At 40.3% G+C, this 24451-nt stretch overlaps 2 protein-coding genes across 3 annotated transcripts; one reads left to right on the forward strand and one right to left on the reverse strand.

The window, feature by feature from the left end:
- Positions 1–1251: 1251 nt before the first annotated feature.
- pkp3a (plakophilin 3a) lies at positions 1252–16949 on the forward strand. 2 transcript variants are annotated; one of them, XM_079568025.1, is made up of 14 exons: positions 1252–1561; positions 4998–5184; positions 8893–8984; positions 9834–10588; positions 11032–11155; positions 11650–11854; positions 12517–12691; positions 12985–13102; positions 13171–13335; positions 13694–13873; positions 14357–14510; positions 14786–14981; positions 15060–15147; positions 16031–16949. In XM_079568025.1, exons 1-14 carry the CDS (start codon positions 1541–1543, stop codon positions 16064–16066), a joined length of 2496 nt encoding a protein of 831 aa, XP_079424151.1. In that variant the 5' UTR covers positions 1252–1540; the 3' UTR covers positions 16067–16949. The 2 variants fall into 2 exon arrangements, with proteins under 2 accessions (XP_079424151.1, XP_079424150.1); XM_079568024.1 differs by lacking the exon at positions 1252–1561 and having other exon boundaries at positions 4826–5184.
- A 550-nt stretch (positions 16950–17499) lies between these two features.
- sigirr (single immunoglobulin and toll-interleukin 1 receptor (TIR) domain) lies at positions 17500–24066 on the reverse strand. The gene is made up of 10 exons (XM_079568131.1): positions 23879–24066; positions 22725–22976; positions 22198–22399; positions 20711–20841; positions 20231–20371; positions 20012–20155; positions 19382–19484; positions 19078–19228; positions 18404–18581; positions 17500–17727 (listed from the first exon to the last, which is right to left on the reverse strand). Exons 1-10 carry the CDS (start codon positions 23946–23948, stop codon positions 17555–17557), a joined length of 1545 nt encoding a protein of 514 aa, XP_079424257.1. The 5' UTR covers positions 23949–24066; the 3' UTR covers positions 17500–17554.
- Positions 24067–24451: the final 385 nt, after the last annotated feature.

Genomic DNA, 24451 nt, shown 5'->3' on the forward strand with positions numbered 1-24451 from the left:
GTGTTTAGTTGGCACAAAACCAGCTCTTTTCTGAACTCCGGTGTGAAGAGATCATTTGAGGACAAACATACAGTGTAGATGTTCACTTCAAGGGGGTCCAGCAGTGTGTAAACTCTTTTTCTTTCTTTCATTGTGTTCTCCTCACTTGTTTCCTTTCCCTTTTTAACTGCATATGGATTGCCCAATATTAATAGTCAAGAAGTATTTTTATTTGTTTTCAATAAGAACTCCACAATAAAGCACAAACCATGACTATGTTTACAACTTAACTTCCAACTTAAAATGTGCATTTTTTTCTTACTTATTCTACAACTCATTCCACCGCCACTGTAACCCCAAAGCTTATCTATTGCCACTATTACATAATGTAGATACTTTGTAAATCAACTTGCTGTAATGTTCCTTGTTTCCAACACTGACAGTGAGAAATGCATTACTGCAGTGGTCTCCAACATTTTCACCCAGTGAGCTACTTTTACTTCATAAAAACAGCAGAGATCCATTGTGCTTTGAGGATACTTTAGTAACTCTGGGACTTAAGCCGAGTACATCCCGGACAGATGTTAGCCAAGATGATATTACAATACATATGTTTCTGTAATATGTGTGTTGTGGTTCTGTAAAGGCTGGTGTAAGTATTATCTTGTGAGGAGCATGATAAGCTTCAAGTTCAAGCTAATGGAGATAAATACTATACAAATAATAATACAACAAAGAAAATGTATTGAGTTTCCGCTTGAAAATTGACTATATTTATGGTAAATGGTAAATGTATGTATCCAAATGTTTGCAGATTGCGTCGACTGTGTTCAGAACAAAAAGAAAAGGAGACAATGTTTATGCAACTTGTCGGAAATTAGCCATGACCTCAGCTCTAATCTTGTAATGCATACATCATCACCATAACCTCATTAAACTGCACGCCTTGCATTGATACTTTGCAGGAGCCAAAGAAGTTAGAACAGGCGGAAAACTCCAAGTCACCGGAACACGGAGAGCAGACATAAGGTGGAGAAGCGCGTCACTCCCTATGTCGCACTTTCTCTCTCTCTCACACACACACACACACACACACACGCCTCTGGGCTGATTTTGGATCACGCATCACGTCTCAACAAGGCCATGACTTCACTGGCACATTCAGCTGACTTCGAGCGCTGTGAGTCATCAATACAATGTTGCAACATACCCTGAAAATATAAAATCTGCTGGTAAACAAAACGTTATTTTTCACCTGATAATTCAATCAAATATAGGCCTATCATCAAAAGACAATTTCAAACAATCCCCAAAATTCCCATTGGAAATCTACGTCCTTGGAGAGATTGCGGTGTGGAGGATTTGGGAACACACCCTGCCCTGTGACAGTCTGGTCTTTGACTCATCTCTTTGTCTCAAGTGCTCCCCGTATTTACCTGTCGTGGAAAGAACAATCAGACATTTGGGCGGTAACTTTGCTCTGAGGACTGGGTACTGAATAATATCCCACCAGATCATATCGCTCATTTGGCAAGAAGCAACCCCACAAGCAGAGGAAGACATGAAGCAGTCTATAGTAATGGTAAGTCTTATTTATCATGATCCTGTTTTGACTGATGTTACTCTATGTAATAATTGAGTATGTTAGTTTTGGCGGTTTTAAACATTTTGATCTGTTTTTGAAATAAGTGAGGCCCAATAGTCCACAGCAGTGATTTTCAACTACGTCATGAGCTCATCCTCTCCATAGAATGACAAACTGATACCTATAAAGTAACATTGTATTTTGCTTGCTGATGTATGCATTAAATAAGTCCACAAAACTGAAATTATCATCAAAACAACCAGGCACCAGTTCAAGGCTTTACCAAAGAGGGTCCTTTCTTTTTCCTAAATGAAGAAGAAACCCGATTAAGTCTTAGAATGGATGAATGAATAGATGTTACTCGAACATTTTATGCAAAGAGTGCCTTAATGTCAAACTAATAATATTGTAGAAATCCTACTTCGTCTAATGTTTAAGTGCTTACCATCATTTGCAGAAATGCCAGTTAGTTGTCAAGTTGCTCATCAGAGTTCCCACAGTGCCTCATGTATGTTCTTGGGCAAGACACCACCTGTCACGTCTGTGGGCCTGGGGGGTATGAACAAAGATGCAGAAAACTGTTAGGCTGGACAAACGGACGACCACTGTGTGACTGTGAAGAGAAAGAATAGTGGTCTGAGCTGTAACGCGCTTTGAAGGCCTTGAACTGTTATTTTTACATCCAATTACACTGTGTATCTTTCATTACAACTCTCAGGTATAGTGTAGGTTTAGCATTGCTGAGAAAGAGGAAATTAAGAACTGGACTAAAGCAATTTGAGAACAATGAATGCTGTGTGCAATAAGCACTGCTGCTGCTATCATGTTTTACTCAGCAATGTAAAACATGACATAATCAGAATCATCATCATTAATTGTGTTGGTTTTACCATGTATTTTCAAGTGATTTCCTGTTTCTGTTTCAGCTTCTGTATACCATTTATAATTGCTCCTCAGCAATGTAAAACATGACATAATCAGAATCAGAATAGGTTTTAGTGCCATGGTTTGAGAACAGGTTCACAACTAGGATTTTTTGTGTGTAAAGAATAAAATAATAATCCTAGTTGTGAACCTGTTCTCAAACCAAGGCAATAAAACCTATTCTGATTCTGATTATGTCATGTTTTACATTGCTGAGGAGCAATTATAAATGGTATACAGAAGCTGAAACAGAAACAGGAAATCACTTGAAAATACATTGTAAAACCAAAACAATTAATATCCCCCTGTAGTGGGGAAGAAGACCCACGTAAGTGGACAGTGTGAGGTGATTTATCTGGAAACAAGGACCTGATGAACTGGACAGGGGTCACCGAGGGTCATGTCTCTAAATCGACTGCAGCATCTGCTTGAATGCAAAACTATTGACTTTGATCTGCAACAAGTCTGCACTGCTCCTCTGGGAAATTACAGGCTGATTAGATAACTCATAGTTTACCCTTTCTCATTTCATTTACTCATTTTGCAAACAAGCAAAAGGCAGTAAGTGAAGTCTAGGAAGCACAAATTGTACTTTGCCTAAATACTTGCTATAAAAGGTTGGTAATACACACGTTAGTAGCAGGCAGCCACTTAATCGGGCTGATACTCTCACGCTGCATACCACACCTGAGGAGCAATGATGACTCATTGTTGCTAAGCTCTTATAAAACAAACCAGATAAAACTAAGGTGTGGTTATAAAATAACAGAAGGTGCTTTTGACACACCTTGAAACAGTTCTTCACTTGCACTTCGTCATTTGTCAGATTTAAATTTCAACTAAGATAATTTGTGAAAGCAAAAATAGATACTGAAGCTGTTGGTTATGTAAACATACATTAATGTAATCATTGTTTAATGGCATAGGTGAAGTTATTTAACTTTTGCATTAAAAAAAATATAAATAAAAGACCCATGTTGCGCGATACAATAAAGTGGGTCCCAAAAGTTTTCAAACCTTCTTTAATTCTCTTTCTTATTTCCCTTTTATTTCTAAAACGATACACTGATTACGATATCATAAAAAATGAAAAAATATATATTGAGGGTTTTATAAAATCACAATGAATTTCATTGAATTCAAACCCTACGCATCCCACTGGCAGCAGATTACTCCCATTTCAGTCAATCATGGAGCTTCATTGGTGCCCACTGGTTGTAAATTAAAAAGGTACAGCCTCTGTAATGAGCCCAGCAGCAGGGGGCACTAGAGGGGGTGCCCCATCCACCCCCAAGGCTGTTGCAGTATTGAAAAAGAGAGCAGCTGTTGCTCCCCAGCAGCAGCAAGCAGAGCACTCTTCATCACTCTCTCTTCCTGGTCATTCATCTTTAAAAAGTGGCATGGGTTGCAGACAGGGGGTAACAGATTGAAAAATGAATGAGGAGTATCTGGAATCACCCCTACAACCAAGAGCTGGTTATCACACCGTGATGAGGCACTGGGCAAGCAGGGGTCCAACTGTGACCCTGTCAGAGAAAAAACAAATTTAATCTGTTTTAGTATCCAGCTGCACCATAAAAAAAATAAAAAAATAAATAAAAACACTGAGGGTATGATGGGTTAAGTGTCTTGCCCAAAGACACAACAGTAAGCACTTGAGGGTGCTGTCATCTTTTGCATAAGTTGGTGAATGCTTTACAACTGAGCAACTACATTGCATCGAGATGATCTGAGGTGTGACAAGACATCATTACTCACTATTTATGTTCAGTTGGAGTAAAATGATTTATTAGTTACAATGTTCTGCAGAGCAACTTCAGATAAGTGAATAACATGTCTGAGAAACAACTGAAACATGATGAGAAATTATATGAAAAAACATTTTCAAATTCAGGTTAAATTATAAATAGAAGTTTAAGAGAAAGTAACAAAGTATATGATACAGAAAGTATTAATTTGATTTGGCTCGAATAATAATCATTGCTGCAACCTAAGTTGGGCAATAATAGGCTATAGTTTGAATTTGATTAATGGAAAACCCCTTGTGATGCAGCATCTCGTTTTCAAGGGGGATCATGACATTCTACATGAAATAAAATAAAAGACACATGGCACAGGCTGATTAGCTTCACACCTTTATCAATGATGACATCAAATGCAATGACACAGTTGTCATTGCATCAAACTGTTGTATGTGTGTCACCATGGATCATTGTTCACCGGAAATGTTCTACTGCATGTAATATGAGAGAAATTTGTACCATGCGGCGTTTACGCACAGCTCACCTGTGCGTCAGGTGCCGTGTGCTCGCCTTCGACGCCCCGCCCCCGTCTCTAGTGCAGCGAGCTTTGTGTAGGTCTTGTATGAGCTGCCACGAAGCGGGGCGCAAACAACAACCTGCATCGACCTCTTTATAGTTTCACTGCCCAGCTCAGCTTCAGGTTTCCAAGTTTCGTTTCAACAATGCACGCCGTCAGCTCAGAGAATGTCTTTTTGTCCGCCTTGCAGCCCAACACGTCGGTCACCACCTATGGGCTTCCGACTGAGATCCAGCTGGGGAACGGGAGCTCGGTTTCGGACGAGATGGCCCGGGCGAAGCGCGTTCAGCAACAGGTTCAAATGAGACTGGCAGAAAAGTCCACACTTCCGCGTCAGAATGGGTCCGCTGGGTCCTCTGCGCAATACGCCATGTCAGGTGAGTGCTTTCACCAAAATATAGAACCCATTAAAGCACTGAGTAAAATAGGTTGTACAAGTGTTAGCCGGGTTGTATACGCCTCTGTCATACAAATGTGACTGAACCATAATAAACAAGTGGACTTCACCCTGGCAACTCTGATAATCATAGTTTTATGATTTAACATAGACTATAGGCTATTCTCTAATCACTATTGGAGATAGTTTGATGTTTGTTTTGTCAAATGTGCTCTCATCATTTGCATCAAAGGCTCCATCACTATTTTTCCTAAACCATTATTCTGTAATTACTATTTTACTGTTTTGTAAAAAATAAATAAACTTTTAGCACTGATTAAAAGTATATTTCCACATCCCATACTGATTATACTCTTGTGGGTCGCCTACATGTTTTATCCTGTTTGCCTGATTTGCCTTTTCGTGTTTTATGAAGTCCTCTCCTGCAGGTGTACGTGTGTGTAGACTAGTACCTGGCTATTTGAAAGGGTTAATGTATAACAGGCTACAACAAGTGCTGCTTTCATTACACTTCACAGATAGCGGCGCAGCTGAAAGAGTCCCTCTGTGAGATTGAATGTCAGGTCTCTTAGTCAGCCTCAAAATGGGTGAGGGTTCGAGACAGATACCTGAGAAATGACAGGGTCGTGACTCGTGAGAATCAGCTGTTGTGTCTTTAAAGGTGTCTGACCGTGCGTGCGTGTCAGTATAGTAGATCTGTTCTCTATATATTACCAGGAAACTGTATTTGCGTAATGGCTATTGAGCGATGTACTTTGGATAGTGCACCAGCCTGTAGTTACAAGTGGACATTCTTTCACGGCCTATAGGTCATTGTGTTTTCTATTCTATGTAAGAAACAGGCTGGACAGCTAAATGGAGCGCTCATTGCACTTTTTCTCTAGGAATACGCAGTACCTGTCTCAAAATACATAATCCCCTGATTTTTCATAGCATCCAAACCTGCAAGATATAGTCAATACATGTTAAATACACCATAGCACTGTTTTCCTTTGCCCGGTTGTTAGTTTGTTCTTTGCCCTAGGGCTTAGCTTAAAGGTACACATCAAGTCATAAAATGTTGCTGTCTTTTGTGAACCAGTACAACAGGAAAAAGCAAAACAGGGCCTGCTTCTTTTTCTAAAAGCACATTGTGGTTTTAACCACACTAGCCACTAAAGTTAATCTTGAGGTTTGTTAGATATGAAGGAAAATACCCATAAGCAGGCCTAACCAAAATACCCTGTAACTGCAACAATGGTGTTCGTAAAGGCATGTCTTAACAAGGGGCCTCTCACACCGAGGATTTATGAGAAGCCAAGTTATTTTTTCAAAAGATAACAGGAGAAAATGTCCTGATTGAAGCATGGGTGTGTTTGCATGTACTCTGCTCTCAGGTGTGGGCCAGGGTGTGGCCGGGGTCGGGCTGGGTCTGCGCCAAAGACCTGTCACCAGCATTTTAACAACTGGTTTGGTGTGCTTTCTTTTTGCAAATGTCGTCACGAGAGAAAGGTGTAACTCCACAGAGCAAATCCAGACAGATGCAATGAGATGCGTATCAACTTACCAGGCCTTGTTTGTCAGTGTCATGCTGAGGAAAAGTGTGAGAGCAGCCGCCAAACCTTTGCTACAGATATACATGATATGTATATAGTTTATGTGCTGTTGTTATTGATTATAGCTCTATATAGAGTATATTATAGAGTTGGGCTGCACCATATATTGCCAACTTAGTGTTAACTTTATATTAGGTGATGCAATCTATATTACAAGAAGCCACAGTACATCCCAAACTTAACTTAATGTGCAAAAGTTCACTATTTATCATGATGTTCACAATTTAATATTTCCTATATTAGCCTTGTTTTGGTATTGATTTTGCATGTACTAAGTCTTGGTTAGACATAATTTGTGAAAAAGCAAATTACCTACAATTTCTGTTTAATTGAAATGGAATGTACTCAATCTTTTCTTATATTGAGCAGCCCTAATTATGAGGATAAGTTTATAGCATATAGTGTGTATACTGCATTGTGAGAATAATGATAATAAGTAATAATAATAAGTATCTCAGACTTTATCTCTATGAGATAAAGTCTTTATCTCTAGTCTTTATCTCTATGAGATAAAGTCTGTGCCAGTGGCCACTGGTCAACAATAGGTTGATTGAATAATTTGCTAATATCTGTCAATAAACCAAGAAAAGGGAATGCACAGCTATGTAAATCACTGCACATCAGTAAAGCATTTCATCAGTACAGGACCCCAAAGCCCAGTTTAACATGTGGCACTATAAGTCAAGGTCGATTGTAAGTAGGGCATCAGTTTGTTCTCACTTTTGTACAAAAACTTCTGAAACAGTTTGCAGTTTTGCTACCATTGTTTTGCTTTATTTTGTTCTACATTTTAACATTTGAGTTTAGATCCCTCAAAGAAAAGAGGACATCAGTCTGTTCCTAAACTTGACATTCTGGATCCGAACAATAACTTATATAAAAAATTAAACACATTGTGTAAGTTCACATAATTCATTCACTGCGTAAACATTTAACCTGAAAAAATAAAAACATTAGATTGTATAATGTGCTTCTACATTACTATTAGCATTCTTGAATTCTTTATTATTAGCTTTCTTGAATCTATGAATGTCATTGCAGATTGCACAGTTTAATTTTGTGTTGCCTGAGAGGCTTTAGTCAATGGGATATGACCTGCTCAAGGTGATCTGTCTGTTCTCACACTCGTCTGTCAGGTTGGCCGCATTTCTGGAGCGAAGGGAGTAAAAGTTCACACCTTCTTGGAAATCTCTGTTACAGCGTACAGTGTTATATACTGTATTTGTGTCTCGCAGTGAAGGGAACAAGACACTTACACAGCGGACAGTCTGCAACAGGACACCTGTGATTCAAAATCATTGTCTGTGCAAATTATTGTTGTCAATTATTGAGCCGTGACGTGAGATTAACTCCCAAATGTGGTGATTAAATCTGCTCTCACCTTTTCTCTAGTATGTTTACTAGGTTTGATTGTTTCAGAGGTGCTTACACTATGGGGCACTGTATTCTAATTGTACATTTCAAAGACCTGAGCTACTTTGTTTATGCCTCAGAGAAAAAAGGATCTTAATCAACTCAGATATGGAGTTGTGGAAGTTCTAGTTTAATGCAAGGATAGTCATTTATTTTATTTATTGGTTTATTTGGTCGGGACAGTGCATGTTAATGAAATGAATCTGACCTGTTGTTAGAAGTCATTTAATGATGTGGATGTTTTAGTAGATGTATTCTTCCTTTGTGCTTTTGTGGTTAAATTGTTGGTTTATACCTGGGGTAACTAAGTAAACTCTCATTACATTTTAAAGAAGTAGACAACACTGATCTAAAGACTAATATGACTGTCAGTTTGTGCATAGTCTGTATGGGAAGCAAAGCTCAGCAGCAGTTGTTGACACAACAAACAACCCCCTTTACCCTCATTGGAAAATGTAGACTTTTGTAATATACAGAAGTACATTTTTGTTTTAGTGTTGTTTTAATTTTCTTGCCAAGTGCCTTTTATTAATTGTGTCTTTCACTGTTCCCCTTATCTTGATACACTGACTGTCAAGAGTAGTGTGTTGTCATTGAAGACTCCACTTTGACCCAAGCTTAAGATTTTGTACTTTGTGTGTTGTGTTGTATTTGTCTTATTTGTTTTCATCTATTTTCAGATTATGGTGGCTCTTCTACAACCAAATATCAGACGTATCAGCCAAACTTCACCTCCAAGTCGTCATTCATGTACTCGGGCGCCAGGACCATGGTGAGTTTTGTGTCATGGACATATTGACCCACTCAACTGTCGTCTGACCCAGTGTGAGGTGCAAATGTGAGGCATTTCACAAAGAGCTGTCATGAGATCTGACCAGTTTTCATGTTGAACCTCTACATTCTTCCACTTTAGTTGTTAAACTAGATTGAAGCGTGAGGCACAATTTCGAAAATAAAGACTAAACCTGGCTACTTCTGTACATCTAACTGGTCAAGGGTCTCTTTATTTATATAGCAACCTCCTACATTAGGCACTCAAAGGAACCACTCAACCATTCACGCTTTGATTTATCCACCAATGCACGCAGAAACTGGAGGACAGGGGAGTGAAGTGTTTTGCCCAAGGACACAACGGCAACCCATGGAGGAGCCGGGATTCAAACAGCTAGTCTCTCAGTTATACAACGACGTTCTCTACCATCTGAAGGCTTTTCTGTGTGGAGTTTGCACACTTCGGTTTCCCCCTACCACTAAAAACATGTACAATAATAGATGAATCCTCCTGTCAGGTGATTCTGACTATTAGCCTGGCTCCAGATGAGGAAATAGGTTCTCAGGCGCTCCTACAGTTTGCCCCAGTAGAATTGATGCATGGATGATAACAAATTTGCATGGCAGATAACACATTTCTCTAACGGGATCAATAACGTGTACCGTAACCTTATATTCTGCGAGTCTGTGAAGAGTCAGAAAAGGTAAACATAAATGATCTTTGTATGTAACTTGGTCTTTGTGTGACTAAATGACCCACACATTTGACCTTGTTTTTTAAAGATGTTGTCATATATGTGTATAAACGTGTATAAATGCATCAGGCTGATGTCCTTCTCTTTTTGGACAGGGCCCTCGTGTGTCCCAGAGGACCGGCTTCAGCTCTCAGTCAGCTGGTCCAGACCTTGCCCAGTTACAGCGGATGAGCCTCGGGGGTGCCGCGGGTGGGGGTGGGGGCTTTTACAGAGAGGATATGAAGATGTCTGTTCATGGGCCTCCTCCTGGGATGCATAGGCCTCAAAATGACCTGGAATCAGCCTCCATGCACTCGATGCGCCTGGTCAATCCCTGGATGATGGATGACAGTGATGGAGCCAGTATGGCCTCAGACCGGGATGCTGTCTTCAGAAGCCAGTACACCCAGAGTCAGGGCAACATGAACGGATACACCACCCAGGCACGGCAGACAGGGCCTTACCCTGGCTCGATGCGCAGATCCCTAAGTGGGACACTCTCCCGAGAAGGAGGCATGGGCGGAGGAGGACAGGCAGAGATGGTTGCTCATCAGTATTCGTTCAAAGGTCCGGCGCATCGCACCATCAGCAGAATCAACAACCGCAATAGGACCAGCATGACCTCCGTGTCAGGAACTATGCAGCGGCCCGTGTCTGTGGGAGGGGGCAGCGTATACTCTGCCGGGGGTGACAGAGTGGACCGGGGATTCATGGTCTCTTCTAACACATCCTGTGGCTCTGGGGGAATGATGTTCCAAGGAGGCACTCTGCCTCGCGCCATGTCCATCAAGAGTATCCACAGTGTGGGCAGAGGAGTGGACATCTACAATGGTCAGAATGAGATGGGAGCCAGTCTGGGAAACCTCAGCGGGTAGGTCACTATTCACTATTGCCTGTAGATTGTTCTTATCATTGACACTGTGAAACACTGTAAAATTACTTTACACAGCATTAAATAAACTTCATAGCAGAAGCTCTCATCATCAGCATATTCATAGAGTAGCGAGACACTATCCTCTGGAGGAGCATGTCAGTGGTGGATATCCTAAGTGCTGTGGATTGGGAGGCGCTCCTTAGCGGTAGGACTGGTTTTGGGTGTGGCAGCCGAGTTTCAAGCCTCGCATTTCACACATCCCACAGCGCGCGGTTAGAACAGGCAAAGTCGCAGGAAGAACTTTTGCACAAGAGACAAATCATTCAAGTCATTCCTGTGGCCTCTTGGTTTTCCTTCCTTAATGCACCAGTTTCACAGAGACATGAGTAATAAATGTGGTCCAAAAATATTAAGTCATATAAATCTTTCTCGTTTGGCAGCATTAACAACTTGGACATGCAAACCGCTGTCATGAACCTGAGAGATCCAGACCCCAGTGTGCAGGTCATTGGAGCGGCCTACATTCAACACGAGTGCTACAATGACAGTGATGCCAAAAATGAGGTACGTGTGGTTAGCAGCAATACACACTCCAGCCCCATTGAGAAAACACTCATAAATATTGTCTCGATTTAATTATACACGTTTGCACCCACTGCTTGAGTTTCACCATCAGGAAAACTGGACTTTGACCCATGCTGATAAGCTTTGTCATGTCTCTTTGTCTCCCTTCCAAAGAAACAAGAATGCAGAAAAAAACCTTTCTAATACTAGAAAAGGGAGAAAGCAATGGGTGTAGAAAATGGCAAATAGTTAACAAAAAAAGCGCATGACTCAAGCAAAAGCAACATCTGTGATTCTTTTTAGCCAATCCCAAAATGTAAACAATATTCACTATTGTTGCTTGGGGAGAAGACTGAAACTCTATGCTAAAGTTACTCATGAATCCCACTTTAAGCTATGAAGCCTATAGCCAAATTTCTTTAGTTTAAATGTATCAACTTATTATTTTTTTACTATTTGCTTTGATGTTGATCGAATCTGTCATTCTGTCTTAGGTCCGACGCTACAAGGGCATAACGGAGCTGGTCAAGCTGTTCAACAGTGACAGCCAGGAGGTGCAGCGCTATGCCACTGGTGCCACTCGTAACCTCATCTTCGAAAACATGGAAAACAAGGTGGCTCTGATTGAAGAAGGCGGCATCCCACAGCTGGTCGAGGCCCTCAAAGTGTCTGACGATGAGCTCCACAAAAACATTACTGGTACGCTGTCGAGAAATGCACATAACTCACAGCATATTGACTCTTATGAATCTGGGTGAAATGCTGCGTATCTGGGAGCTGCTTAAGTCAGTCTATTGATGTTAAGCCAACTTGTCTCAGCTCTTTGAAAGTTAGATCAATGTTTGTCAGTGTGTGCGCAGTGATTAAATCAGGGTTTCTGTGAGTTATAGTTTAGATTTTGTGTTTCAAAGAAGTGGCAAAATTTCTCTAAACTGCTTAACATCTGTTGCCTTTTTGCTTACTTTGAGTTGCACAGTTGGCACTTTATGACAGGGTGCTAGAAAAGTTATCAGAAAGCAGAGAAAAGAGTTTGCAGGTTAATAGATGGCTGTCAAAAGCAAGAGGTCTGTGCTCCGGGGAGTGATAAGGGCCTGGAGGAGTGTGGGAGTTGTCTGGGCCTGTGGACCAACTGTACACGGGCCGCTCCCAGAAGCACTGTCGCTTTCTCGTTTTTAACTTGTTACTCCACAATTTGTATACACAAGAGAAGTCAGAGAGCCAGAAAGTGTCAAAAAGCCAAATAACAAAGTGAATATGTTTTGACTAAATGTTATATTTTGTATCTACATTATACCACATATACACTGTGTTTATTGCAAGAAAGTGAGCCAGAGATAAATATCTTTTTTTTTCTTCGACAGGCATCTTCTGGAACCTGTCCTCCAAAGACAACCTGAAGGAGAAACTGGCCAAAGAGACACTGACGGAGCTGACGGAGCGCATCCTGGTCCCTCTGTCTGGAGGTGGGACAGTTGAGACCATCGACCAGACCCCGTCTGAGGCAGATATCTTCTACAACACCACAGGGTGCCTCAGGTAATGCACCCAAAAACACTTCCCGACTCCTGGTTCACTTGAATGTTTCCCATGATTACATTTGCATGTAGACTTGTTCTGGCAGGGCACAGAGTGGTGCGTCAGCTGCTGGAGTTAGTGCCACACCCAGTGCATCTTTTGTGTTGTATTGCACAAGCTCTGATCAAATAATTAGATTCAGCACAAAGACTTTCTCATGTTGAAAAAATACATTTTGAAACTATTTACAAAGCGAAATGGCACAATGCTTCAGCTCTGCAAAAAGATAACTAAAGTGGCATGCTTTGTTTAAGGAATCTAAGTTCAGTGAATGAAAAAACACGACAGCACATGAGAGAAACCAGTGGACTTGTGGAGTCTTTGGTGGGCTTCATCAAGGCCTCACTCGAAGATGGAAAAACAGAGGACAAGGTATGACACAAAACACAAAACAAGTTATCTTTGCTGTGTTTTTTATGTGGGATTTATTGTACTTCCAGGGGGTGGAAAATGCAGTCTGCGTCCTGAGAAACCTCTCCTATCAGCTGTACAATGAGATGCCTCCGTCGGCCATGTTGCGACTGGAAGGACCAACGAGAGGCCAAGACACTGGGAAAGCAGAACCCATTGGCTGCTTCTCACCCCAGGGCAAGAAAGCCAAAAAGGTATTGTATCAATAGCATTTTCCGATTCTGTTAGTGAACAAATTATTTATGGAGATCTATTCATTACCTAACCCTGTACCAGATCTAAAGCACACAGCTTATGTGTGACTTAATAAATAGCCTAAGGGTTTAGGCTGCGGCTCAGATCTTGCACTTGGCTACATGTCTTCCTCAACTCTTCACCTTCTTTCGTGCTGTTCTGTCCTGTTTGGGGAAAAAGAAAGTCTTGCAGGTGCATATACTGTAGCATACTGTGCATCAAGGTCTTTTTCTTCTTTGTTTTGACAAATTGTTAATTGAGTTATATTAATACATTTTCAAGGGGTTTATATACAATTTTGTTCACACTTTTTGACAGAAACAGGGGAATCTGTCCACCTTGTCAGAGGTACCCCGGATCCCTAAAGGCGTGGAGTGGCTGTGGCATCCTCACATCGTGAACCTTTACACTCGAGTGCTGCGTCAATGTGAGATCAACTCCACCACACGAGAGGCGGCAGCAGGAGCCCTTCAAAACATCACCGCAGGAGACAAACGGGTCAGTGACAAGTGAAGCTGGTTCCTCACAGTAACTGCAGAGAGCAAATAGGACTCTTACTACAGACTGGGTTATACAAAGCACTCTCAAACCTTTCAAAAAATATCATCTGTCCCCAACTGAAAGTACTTAGCCAACAGAGGGATTAAAGATTATCCTAGACTAAACCAGGAATTCCGAAAAAAATAAATCTAACTTGAAGTGACTTTCGATTCCAAGTAGAGTTTCTGGGCCACTGGGTTGAGCATAGCTGAACTAGCATAAGCAGTAACATGTCATTAGGGTCTGTGGCCTTTGTGTTGCCTGAAATGTGGGAGACGTGACACTGACATAATTTCAATGCCTCTGGACTTTAGTTCTATGTGTTTTTATTGATTAGGCCACGGGGGATAGGAAGATATTGCAGGTCTTTAATAAATGATTTTAAACAATAACAGTCATGAGTTGGTTTTGTCAAAAGTGTAATTTCTTCTTCTGTTGCAGTGGGCATCGGTGCTGAGTCAGCTTTCTCTGGAGCAGGAGCGCGTGCTTCCCCTCCTGTTAGACCTCCTCAGGACCAACAATGACCTGGAGCTGAGGTCCATCACGGGCCTCCTCCGAAACCTGTCCCGCCACGCCAAGGACAAGAACGACATGGGTCAGTCTCATGACACTAACGTCTACGCTGACCAATGATTAGGACTACCACTGTTTAGTCATTATAAAGCTTCTTTATATTGCTGGGTTGTTTGAAAATATGCACCTTGTGAATTTTCTAATTATAAAGTTGAAGATGCTACATAAAGACTACTTCCTTACTTCCTTACTATAAAAGCATTAATTAGCCCTTACCACGTCCTCTGCAAAGAGAAACTAAACTTAGTGGCACCAAATAGGAATCGGGAAATTAAAGACATTTTATTTATATTTTAGCCACAAAAGTCGTGAACAACCTGGTGACGAAGCTGCCTGAGGATGGGCATCAGAAAGAGCCGTCCAGTGAAGTCGTGGTGAACATCTGTGGCATCCTTAATAACCTGGTGACCAGCAGCCACATCGCGGCCAGAGACATCACCTTCTTCGACGGTTTAACCAAGCTGGTGGGCATCCGAAACAGCCATGACAACAGGTACAATACGGGTTAAGTAATTGTATAGATTTCTTTTTAATTATTATTATAATGTTGTGTTTTTGTTTGTTTTTTTAGTCCAGGGAAAACTAGAGCATCCAAAGCAGCGGCCACCGTCCTCAATAACATGTTTCAGTACAAGAAGCTGCACAAAGACTACAGACAGGTATGTGTTACAAAGCTGATATAAATATGAAAAGATTACATTGACAAAGTTACTGTATACTAGAGTAGACAAACTGAATAAACTAAAGGTGATTTCACATTTAGTTATTTTAAGTATTTTACAATAGTATCTTTTGGTGTGAGTCTTCACCTACTTTCCCTGCTCAGATGTGCTGATACGGTGTTATTGTTGTATAGTTGGTAGGAGACTCTGTGATTGGTTAGTCTGCCCCTGCTTTGCATCAGTGAGACATATTTCATCCAATCATGTCATGTGTTGCTCTTCAACCTATTGGGGCCATAGTTAATTTGATAATTTATTGTTATTAATTATTATTATTATTATTATTATTTCTATTTTTAAAAGTTTATCACAACAGTATGTGCCTAAAAATCCTTTTAGTTTATTTTGTTGTGTACATTTGAAATTCTTAAAGCGGACGTTAAAGTAGTGCAGGAGGCATGTGATGGATGACATTCCTTTCTGCTCTTCCTTCGTCAATGGGGCATTTGAAAGGAAAAAAACTCTACTTTTGCGCAGTTGCTCTTAAACACACACCTAGTCAAGCAGGTCCCGGTCTGGCGCGGGTCCCTCCCAAGGGTGAGGCTCCATTTTATATCCTAATGAGCAAGTCCTGACACTGAAAAAATATGTTGGTTCTTGTTCAGGGCTTTCAAAGTGCATGAGCACAAACTGACTCTCACTCAGCGTAACATGTGAGGGGATTATGTTCATTATATAATGACATAAAATCTTTTGCATAATTTTGTTAATGAACACAAAGCAGCATCTGAGAATGATTTCCTGTGCTTTTAGCTAAGATTTTTTTTAACATACCCATACAATTGTATTTATTGTTTTTTTCTTCTCTTGTACATTGCAGAAAGGGTTTTCTAAAAATGATTTTCATGACGTCTGAAGTGCTGAAGTTTTGTGCTCCGGCAACAGTTTTCAGGAGTGGCAATGAACTGGAACACTACAAAGACGTAGTGATTATCATCAGAGATAAGGACATTATAATCAAGGACTACAATTCCCAGCGGAAAATGACTTCCTCTGTATTTTAAAATAGTTTGGACTGGAGGATGGATCCCATTGGACGACTGCGAATGGACTTTGATACCATGTGTGCACCTTAACTTTGTTTGTTAAAACTTTGTGCTGCATCTTGTGGATATATTTTGTCATACTAACCTACTGATGAAAGTTTGGATTTTGCTTCTCAAGATTGCCATCAAATCTGAATATTGTGTGTAAATACCATTTTAATACTGTTCGTACACTGTAGCTTTGTATTTTTACATCTGGGTAAAGAGGTTTGTTTTTTAACGAACATTTATTTTTGTAAATTAAATTGTAAGATTAAGTTGTATATGAATTTGTATGAAATAAATAAAAAGATAAATCAGGTGAATTTCTGACACTACAGGAAATAGGTGGTGCCTTTTAAGCATAGCTCTGATAAGAGTCTTGCAATCAAACACCAGCCATCCCTGCCTTTACTGCTTTGACACATCATTGTACTATGTTCTATGGGTGAAGGATTGCATTCCTTTAACTGCTTTAATCTTTACAAAAGCAATGTTTGTTTTGTGCCCAAGAGCCTTAGCGAGAGACTGCAGAATGAGAGAAAGTTGTTGTATATTAAGATGTAGTGAATTATATGTATTCTGCTTTACAGATTTAAAGCACTGTGGCTAAAGGGTGACATGCTTTGTGTATTGTTTAAAACACCGGTTGTTTGTACTATCTGTTTCCTGGATGTGAACAGATGTATCATCTGGATGTTCTGAGTTAATAAAGATGCAGAAATTATGCCTTATTGAGTTTCCTGTGCGGCTGCCACTGACAGTCTCACACGCAGGTGGTGAAATGTCGACCACTCCCTGTTTACATATTTGCTCCTGCTCAGACAAGAAACAAACCAGAACTTCCCAGATGAGCTCTTATTTAGGGTGCCAACTGAACCATCCTAAACACTGCACAAGGAAAGGTATAAAATACACAGACACATTTATATAAATGCTTCGGTATAATTTCCGTCAAGTCTCAAGTATAACAACAAAAACAAACGCAGTAACATAAAGAGTAAGGCATCCTGCAGCTTCTATTAAAGGCAGAATCATAAGGCTTGTCATAATGGCCATGTGTCTTCAATGTATTTCACAAACAACTATTTTCGACAGACAAATTACAGTAACTACACACTTCTGTAAAGACTGTGACAACTCTGCCCTCTGCTGGAAACCAAAATATGTACTTTCTCAAATAACTTAAAACATATACGTTTGTAAAAAACAAAAACAAGAAATATCAAAACATTGGGGATAGTAGCCGAACATATAAAAAAAAAACTTCTTAATAATCCACATCAAAAAGGCACATCATTCTGTCCTTATTGTTTTGTTCACAGGTCATTCTCTGTGACCAGGCAGTAGAAATCAGAGCGGGCTCCATAATTACGCGACGCAAGGTCAGACACACCATCCTCTGCTTGAGCTGGTTTAGATTCTGAAACAGGAGCCGCTGGAAGCACCGGAGCTCTGCTCAGCATGGCCTTGTACACTGGGAGCCGCACACCTGCAACAGTCATCCCAATGTCACGCTGATGAAATTATTAAGTACAAGAGCTGCACAGTTAAACACAAGCGGGGGCTCATGCATAACATGGAGCCCCATAAAAAAGTTTTATCTTTTATAGAAACCAATTTCTTCAGCAAAACGACTATTGTGCCATCCTTTATCCACTATTTATTTTTGGTGTGAAGTAAAGAAATAACAAAATGTATTTATTATTTATTTGTTTATACATTTTTTCAATGCTCTGACCCGTTCTAAAACATAAACGTACAGTATAGGCTAAATATCCATCTTAAATCCTGGCTAAAGGCCTGGCGACTACTTCTGGTAACAAGTAAGTAACAAATATATATATATTTAAAAAAAATACATATATAAAACACGTTTATTCTTATTTTTATGCTTCAAACTGCAGCTTTCAGGAGAAAAACATTGAGGACAGAATTGTAGTCCCAATTTAATGCCTCACCATGGGTATTTTTTAATATGATATATCTCTAAATATGTAAGGCTGTCATGAGTTACTTATGACCTAAGGTCAATTGTTGTTAACTGCAGCAATAAGCCTTTATATATCAACTGTATAACCAGTTTATCACAATGTGTTCTGTTCTGCTCTCTAAAAGACAAAGGATGGGCTAGTTAATCATAAACAGTTCATATGCCAACGCCTTACCAAGGTCTCCAGCAGGATCTGTGTCTGAGCGACAGTCGAGGTAGTCCGGGTCCTCAGTTAACATTGGGTCCTTATCGTCATGGAGCAGTGTCTGTGGGTCTCCGGACGACAAGTTACGGAAGAAGATCCGACGGGGCATGACAAGAGACAACTCCTTCCAGAAAACTGAGGAAGGAGTCTGTGTAGGATGACAACAGAAAAGTACTCATCAAAATGCAATCTGTTCAATTATTCAGCATAATCATCAATTACACATTGTAAGCATTGCATTTGTGACAAAGTCAGATTTATACATTTTTTATTTTGTTTACTTAAAAAAATATGAGGCCACTCCAGCAATGTTTTGAAGTTTTCATATACAAAAAATGACTCTAGAATTGTGACCAAGTGCTCTCACAGGGTGTGACAAAGTTCAAATGAATTCAAAGAGTGGGGAATGGTAGTAGCCATCATAATAATTCATTCATTCAGTAATTTACTCACATGACTTTTGCGCTTTAATTTTCAGCACAGTAATAACATGGTAATACTATGCCATTTCCATCCTATTACCATGTTATTACTGTGATAAACACATGTCTTCAATACAATGGTTACTAGCATGTACTACTGTTTAAAATCTAATGTTCTGTTCCACCTTGATGATCAAGAAGTTATTGAAACACATTTATTACCACAGAGTTGTTTTTCCAGGTCAAAATGCTGAGGCAGTGCTGGTGCTCTATCAGCTGCTCTTTCACCTCTGGCCTAAAGCGCTTACTCTGCCCGTCCAGTAAGATCAGGATTGGCCGCGGGCACAGTTCCAGCAGGTGCAGAAAGCCCTGTCTAAAAAGAGCAAAACACTTATCTCACCTACTGCACTTTGTCCCAACCAACAAGGATATGGCCAGTTTATGTTCCTGTTGTATGTCATTGAAATAGCGACCTCTAGTGGGGTACTTTCCTGACATCACTTGCAAATCTATTTAAATGTCTCACTTGAAGTTTGTGTTGCACCAGTCCTGCTCCAGATACGCGAAAGAGAGCACAATGATCAGGCGACGGGAACGGCTCATGTTCATGATCATCTCAGCAGAAGGCTCTGGAAAGCACCGTGGTTTTACATCAGTGTCATTTTGTAATTACAGAGATATGCAACTTCTTCTTTCCTTTGCACCACAAATCACATGTCATTTCACTATATAACAAATTAAAGTGCCTCAACCTGTTTATGTTGATATGGAGATGGAAAAAAAATACATTTATATGATTATGACCAGCAGAGTATATTACAAAGACTTTAATTAATAACCTTTTAACCCCCACTTTAGCACATTTTCTCCATGTTATGCTTTACCAAAATCTAAAAGCTTCTCAACTGGAGAGTTCACAGCCTATAATTAGAGATCATTTCATTTACGCTTTAGTGATGTATTTAAGTGAGGTGTTCCGCTGGTATAGACATTGTAATTGTTGTATTACAAACACTTTTTAGCCCAATTTAGTCTTGATTTGATCTTGGCCAGGTGGGATCACTTTTCTAAACTGCCTAGAAACAAGCTTTATCAGTGCTAATATTATGTGATTCTGACTTAATAGATAAAAGACTCTTGTCAATCTGTAACTTACCAGAACCAGGCAGAATATCGTTTTCATTGAGGTGGACCTTGCATCCATTTTTATTCTCAAGATGAGGCTTCAGTATAAAATTGACAAACTTCCTGTCGTGGTCATTGTTCACATATGAGATATAGGCATCATAGAGTTTCCCATCTACAAACACACACAAACAGGGTATACTTAGTAGCGTTTTGGAAATGGAAAAACAAGTTGGTATATTTGTCTTACCACTGAGTTCATAGTCTCCGTAGATGCTCCTATACCACAGTTTGATGTTGAGGTGACACTTGATGTACACAAAAGCAGTGATACACAGCAAGACGAGCACGACAACAGCTCCGATGACAGCGGCTGTGTGGCTTGGATGAACTACACAGACATACCCGTTTGTATTTAGTCATACGGTTAATTACATGGTCTGGTTAAGTGAGATTGAAGTTTTGACATTTTATTTTATTTCTTCCACGATGCTATAAAAAGATGTGTGAGATACGTTGACATCCTTTACTGACTACCCATAAAGGTTTAAGTACATGCAATAAACAATTCTGAATCATTCTATGGCATCACTGCAGAGGTGCCAGATTTCTTCTCATAAATGCACACAGCGTGCCGTAATTTTCAACAGAAATCTACTCCTTGCGAAACATAGTCAGACAGTGGTAGTAGTGAGTAGACGATAGTAGTGAGTAAGACGTGATCCCTTACATAGTATGAGTTCTACCATGAACTCCATGGATGTGTTTCTCACTGTGCAGGAGTAAAGGCCAAAGTCCTCTTGGTTTTCAAGTGTGATTTCCAGCTGACTGCTCACCATCAGTTCACCAGGACCCACGATCCTGTGAAAACAACCAGGAGTATCTAGTTTAGTTTATTTCAAGAGGGACGATGTGCAAAAACATAAATCAAAGATGCTTTGCTTAAGCTTGAGTTAGTTGAGCTAGTTTCCATCTGCAGTCCCTGAGCAGGTGAATTACAATACAATATGTACAATATAAAATGTATTTAAAGGAATAGGCCACCGTTTTTACATACTGAGATATGTTCTTACCTTAGCTTTGACGAGTTCTTTAGGACCTGTCTGGTCTTCCCCCGTGCCTTCTATCAGGTAAACACAGCGCAGACGGCGTTAGCATTTAGCCTCTCCCTCTCTCCACTATAGCTCCAAAACAGGTCAAGATAGAAGCTACCAAGCTCTTCCACGTTTTCCCTATTTAAATATGGTTACGTGAAGTGTTCCACTACAAAGTATAATTACACAAAATTAAACAATGTGGATTTTCTAAGCAGATAAAAGGGGGAACTATATTGTAAGGCATAATAATACCAGGAGTAGTTTGGCATCCGCACAGTAAAGTGAAGATTACTGCGCAGTAAAGTGAAGATTACTGCGCGGATTTCGAACTACTCCTGGTATTGTTATGCCTTACAATATAGTTTCCCCTTTTATCCGCTTAGAAAATCCACATTGTTTAATTTTGTGTAATTATACTTTGTAGTGGAACACTTCACGTAACCATATTTAAATAGGGAAAACGTGGAAGAGCTTGGTAGCTTCTATCTTGACCAGTTTTGGAGCTATAGAGAGAGGGAGAGGCTAAATGCTAACGCCATCTGCGCTGTGTTTACGTGATTGAAGGCACGGGGGAAGATCAGACAGGCCCTAAAGAACTCGTCAAAGCTAAGGTAAGAACATATCTCAGTATGTAAAAACGGTGGCCTATTCCTTTAAAATGGCATTTGAAAAAAAAAAAAAAAAAAAAGAAGATTCATAGCACTGATTCCTTCTCTACAATATGCTTGTTTAAAAGGATTTTAGGAAAATTAAATGTAGCAAGGTAGACATTTAATATGTGGAAATGTTTTGTTACATGTTACAAAATGATCTTTCGAAGATTATTGTTGGTTTTATTAATGGATTATATGGTAATAAAAAGGCTGCATCGTAGATCATAAAAAAGCAATATGTCAAGATTTCAATATAAAGCGAACTTGAGCTATACTCATTTATTTCATGCATTGTGCCAATAGAATCATAGATCAAATTATTATAGTAAATAAAAATAATAGAGGAGCATGTTTAGAACATATCTTTAGTAAGTTTTCATCTTGCTCCACTTTTTCAAAATGTTTATGACAAATAATGTTATTACATTGTTCAACAATATTAGCTAACAGCTGATAGCAGCTTTTACCAGGTGGATATTCTCAGCAGCGGGTGGTGGGTGATAGAGTAGCCATCTTTACTCCAGTGCATGGCGGTGTCACAGTGGTGATCTTTGGGGTGCCAGAAGAGTCGAGCAGTGCAGTTCATTGTCACAGGTGCTCCCACATTCCTGTGCAGTGTCATTCGACCTCCATCGGGAACAAAGTCAGGCTCTTTGGAGCAGTTCCTCTCTGGGAAACAACATACCAGGGTTATCTGTTTTCCTGACAATAGATGCCTTTATGTGCTCTGCCTGGTTTGGCCTCAGACAACTACATGGAAATGAAATGCCTTCTCACAAGTGCAGTCAACCTGTTCCTTTTTCAGTCGCCTTAAAATTATGCAGTTTAACTCCTCATTGTACTCAGGAAGGAAAGCAAAAAACTCATCCAGGGCTCATCCTGTAGCGGCGTAATGATCCAAAATACATTTACAGATAATATTCACCCTTGTGAAGATCCCAGTTAGAGCAGGTATGACATTCATTTACTTGAACAATACATATATAATGCATACCTTTGATTATGAGTCTGACAGTGTAGGAGCTGTTTTTTCCATTCACACACGTGTAATTGCCCTGGTCGTCTACAGTCACTGTGGGGAACTCCAGGGATGGCTTGCCCGTTTGAGAGTCCATTTGAACACAGTCTTTGAGCCATATCAGTGGTGGAGAGGGGTCTAGAGTGCACTGCAGGTGATGAGGAAAAAACTGGTCTCCAGCAAACATTTCTTGCTCAGTCACAAGTCCGCTGGTCCCACAACTCTTTGCTAAAAGACAAGAGAGAAAACTACATGATGAATAGAATAAAGAAAATGTTATTTGTTTGCTTGTTTTCCTATTGTTTGTTTGTTGTGTTTGTTTGTTTGTAGACTTTATTGTCCCCGTAGAGAAATGTGTCCTCTGCATTTAACCCATCCTTCGATGCCACTGGGGCAACCCGTAAGGAGCAGTGGTCGACGGCCGTGCCGCGCCCGGGGACCCATCTCCATGATGTGTATTGGATGGGTGTTAAGTTTAAGAAACAACAATGTGTCACAATTTGTCTAATGTTCCCACACAATTTGCTACAATATGTCATACTATATGTAAATATATATTCAACCTGGTCTAGCTATTTGCATTTGACCAGTGGCAGCAGCAAACGTGGCAAAGGCATAAAGAAAAACACAAGTTAGGTGACTTGACTGGATCCCACTCAAACAAAATCAGGATATAATACACTATTAAAGCTATAATTTGTGAAAGCTACTTTATCAATTAAAAGTGGACCACTGTAAGACTCGTTCTTCACGTTTTGCACATGCGCACGTCATGACCAAAACTGCAACTGGCTGAACCTGCTGCGTCTGTCTGGCCCCGTTTGCGCACCCTCTCGAGCTCAGGGCATAGACTATTGTTGTCCTGCTTTAGCCCCAAACACGAGAGCAATAGATCCGGGTCTAAAGTCTGGGACTGGTTACCAAGCAACAGCATGTGACCCAGCAGCACGCACGAGCCACATGGAGCTGACTTAATATTTACCCAAGTTGCATCCCGGTGTGCTTATACACATGGCTCACGAGAGTTAGAGGCTAATATATAGGCTATGAAGTCAGAATGAGAGAGCTTTTTCATTTATCTATAGGCTAGCACGTGTAATAATGAAAAAGAATTCAGAGTATTTCCTTACCGAGTACCAGGGAGGATGTGTCCTGTAATCCAGCACACAGCAAAAGAAAGATGGTTAACCTGAAAGCCATAAGTTGTGCCTCTTTGATGTTTTAGTTCAAGTTGCTGGTTTATAGTTTATAAAGCTGTCCCTTTTCTAATAATAGCGCGTTAACTAAACGTTGTTGACCTGTCGTGACAAAGCGAGGACTCCAATGACTCCAGCCTCCAGTTTCATAAACTCACCTGAACAGCACCGAAACTAACCAGCCCATTGGCCCCGAGTGGACACGTGGCGCACGCTCTAGTTTTCACCTGCAGAGTACCCTGCTGAGAATTAAAGGTGCATTATGCAATTTTTTATGCGAGAAAAAAAAAGAGTTCATATTCGTGCGACCTGCTGTATGAGTGGTCAGCATGATAGTTTTACTTTCGATCACAGTGGTCTCTACAACACTCCAGGATCAATTGTTGTGTAGGTTTTCTGGTGAGAGGGTCCATCAGCAGCGAAAACCTTCCAAACAATTGATCCTGGAGCATCTAAGAGACCACTGTGATGGAAAGTAAAGAAGAAGAGGAAGATCTTATTTATTTA

The sequence above is a fragment of the Gobius niger genome, assembly GCF_951799975.1.
Source record: "Gobius niger genome assembly, chromosome: 12".
Taxonomy (NCBI): Eukaryota; Metazoa; Chordata; class Actinopteri; order Gobiiformes; family Gobiidae; genus Gobius; species Gobius niger.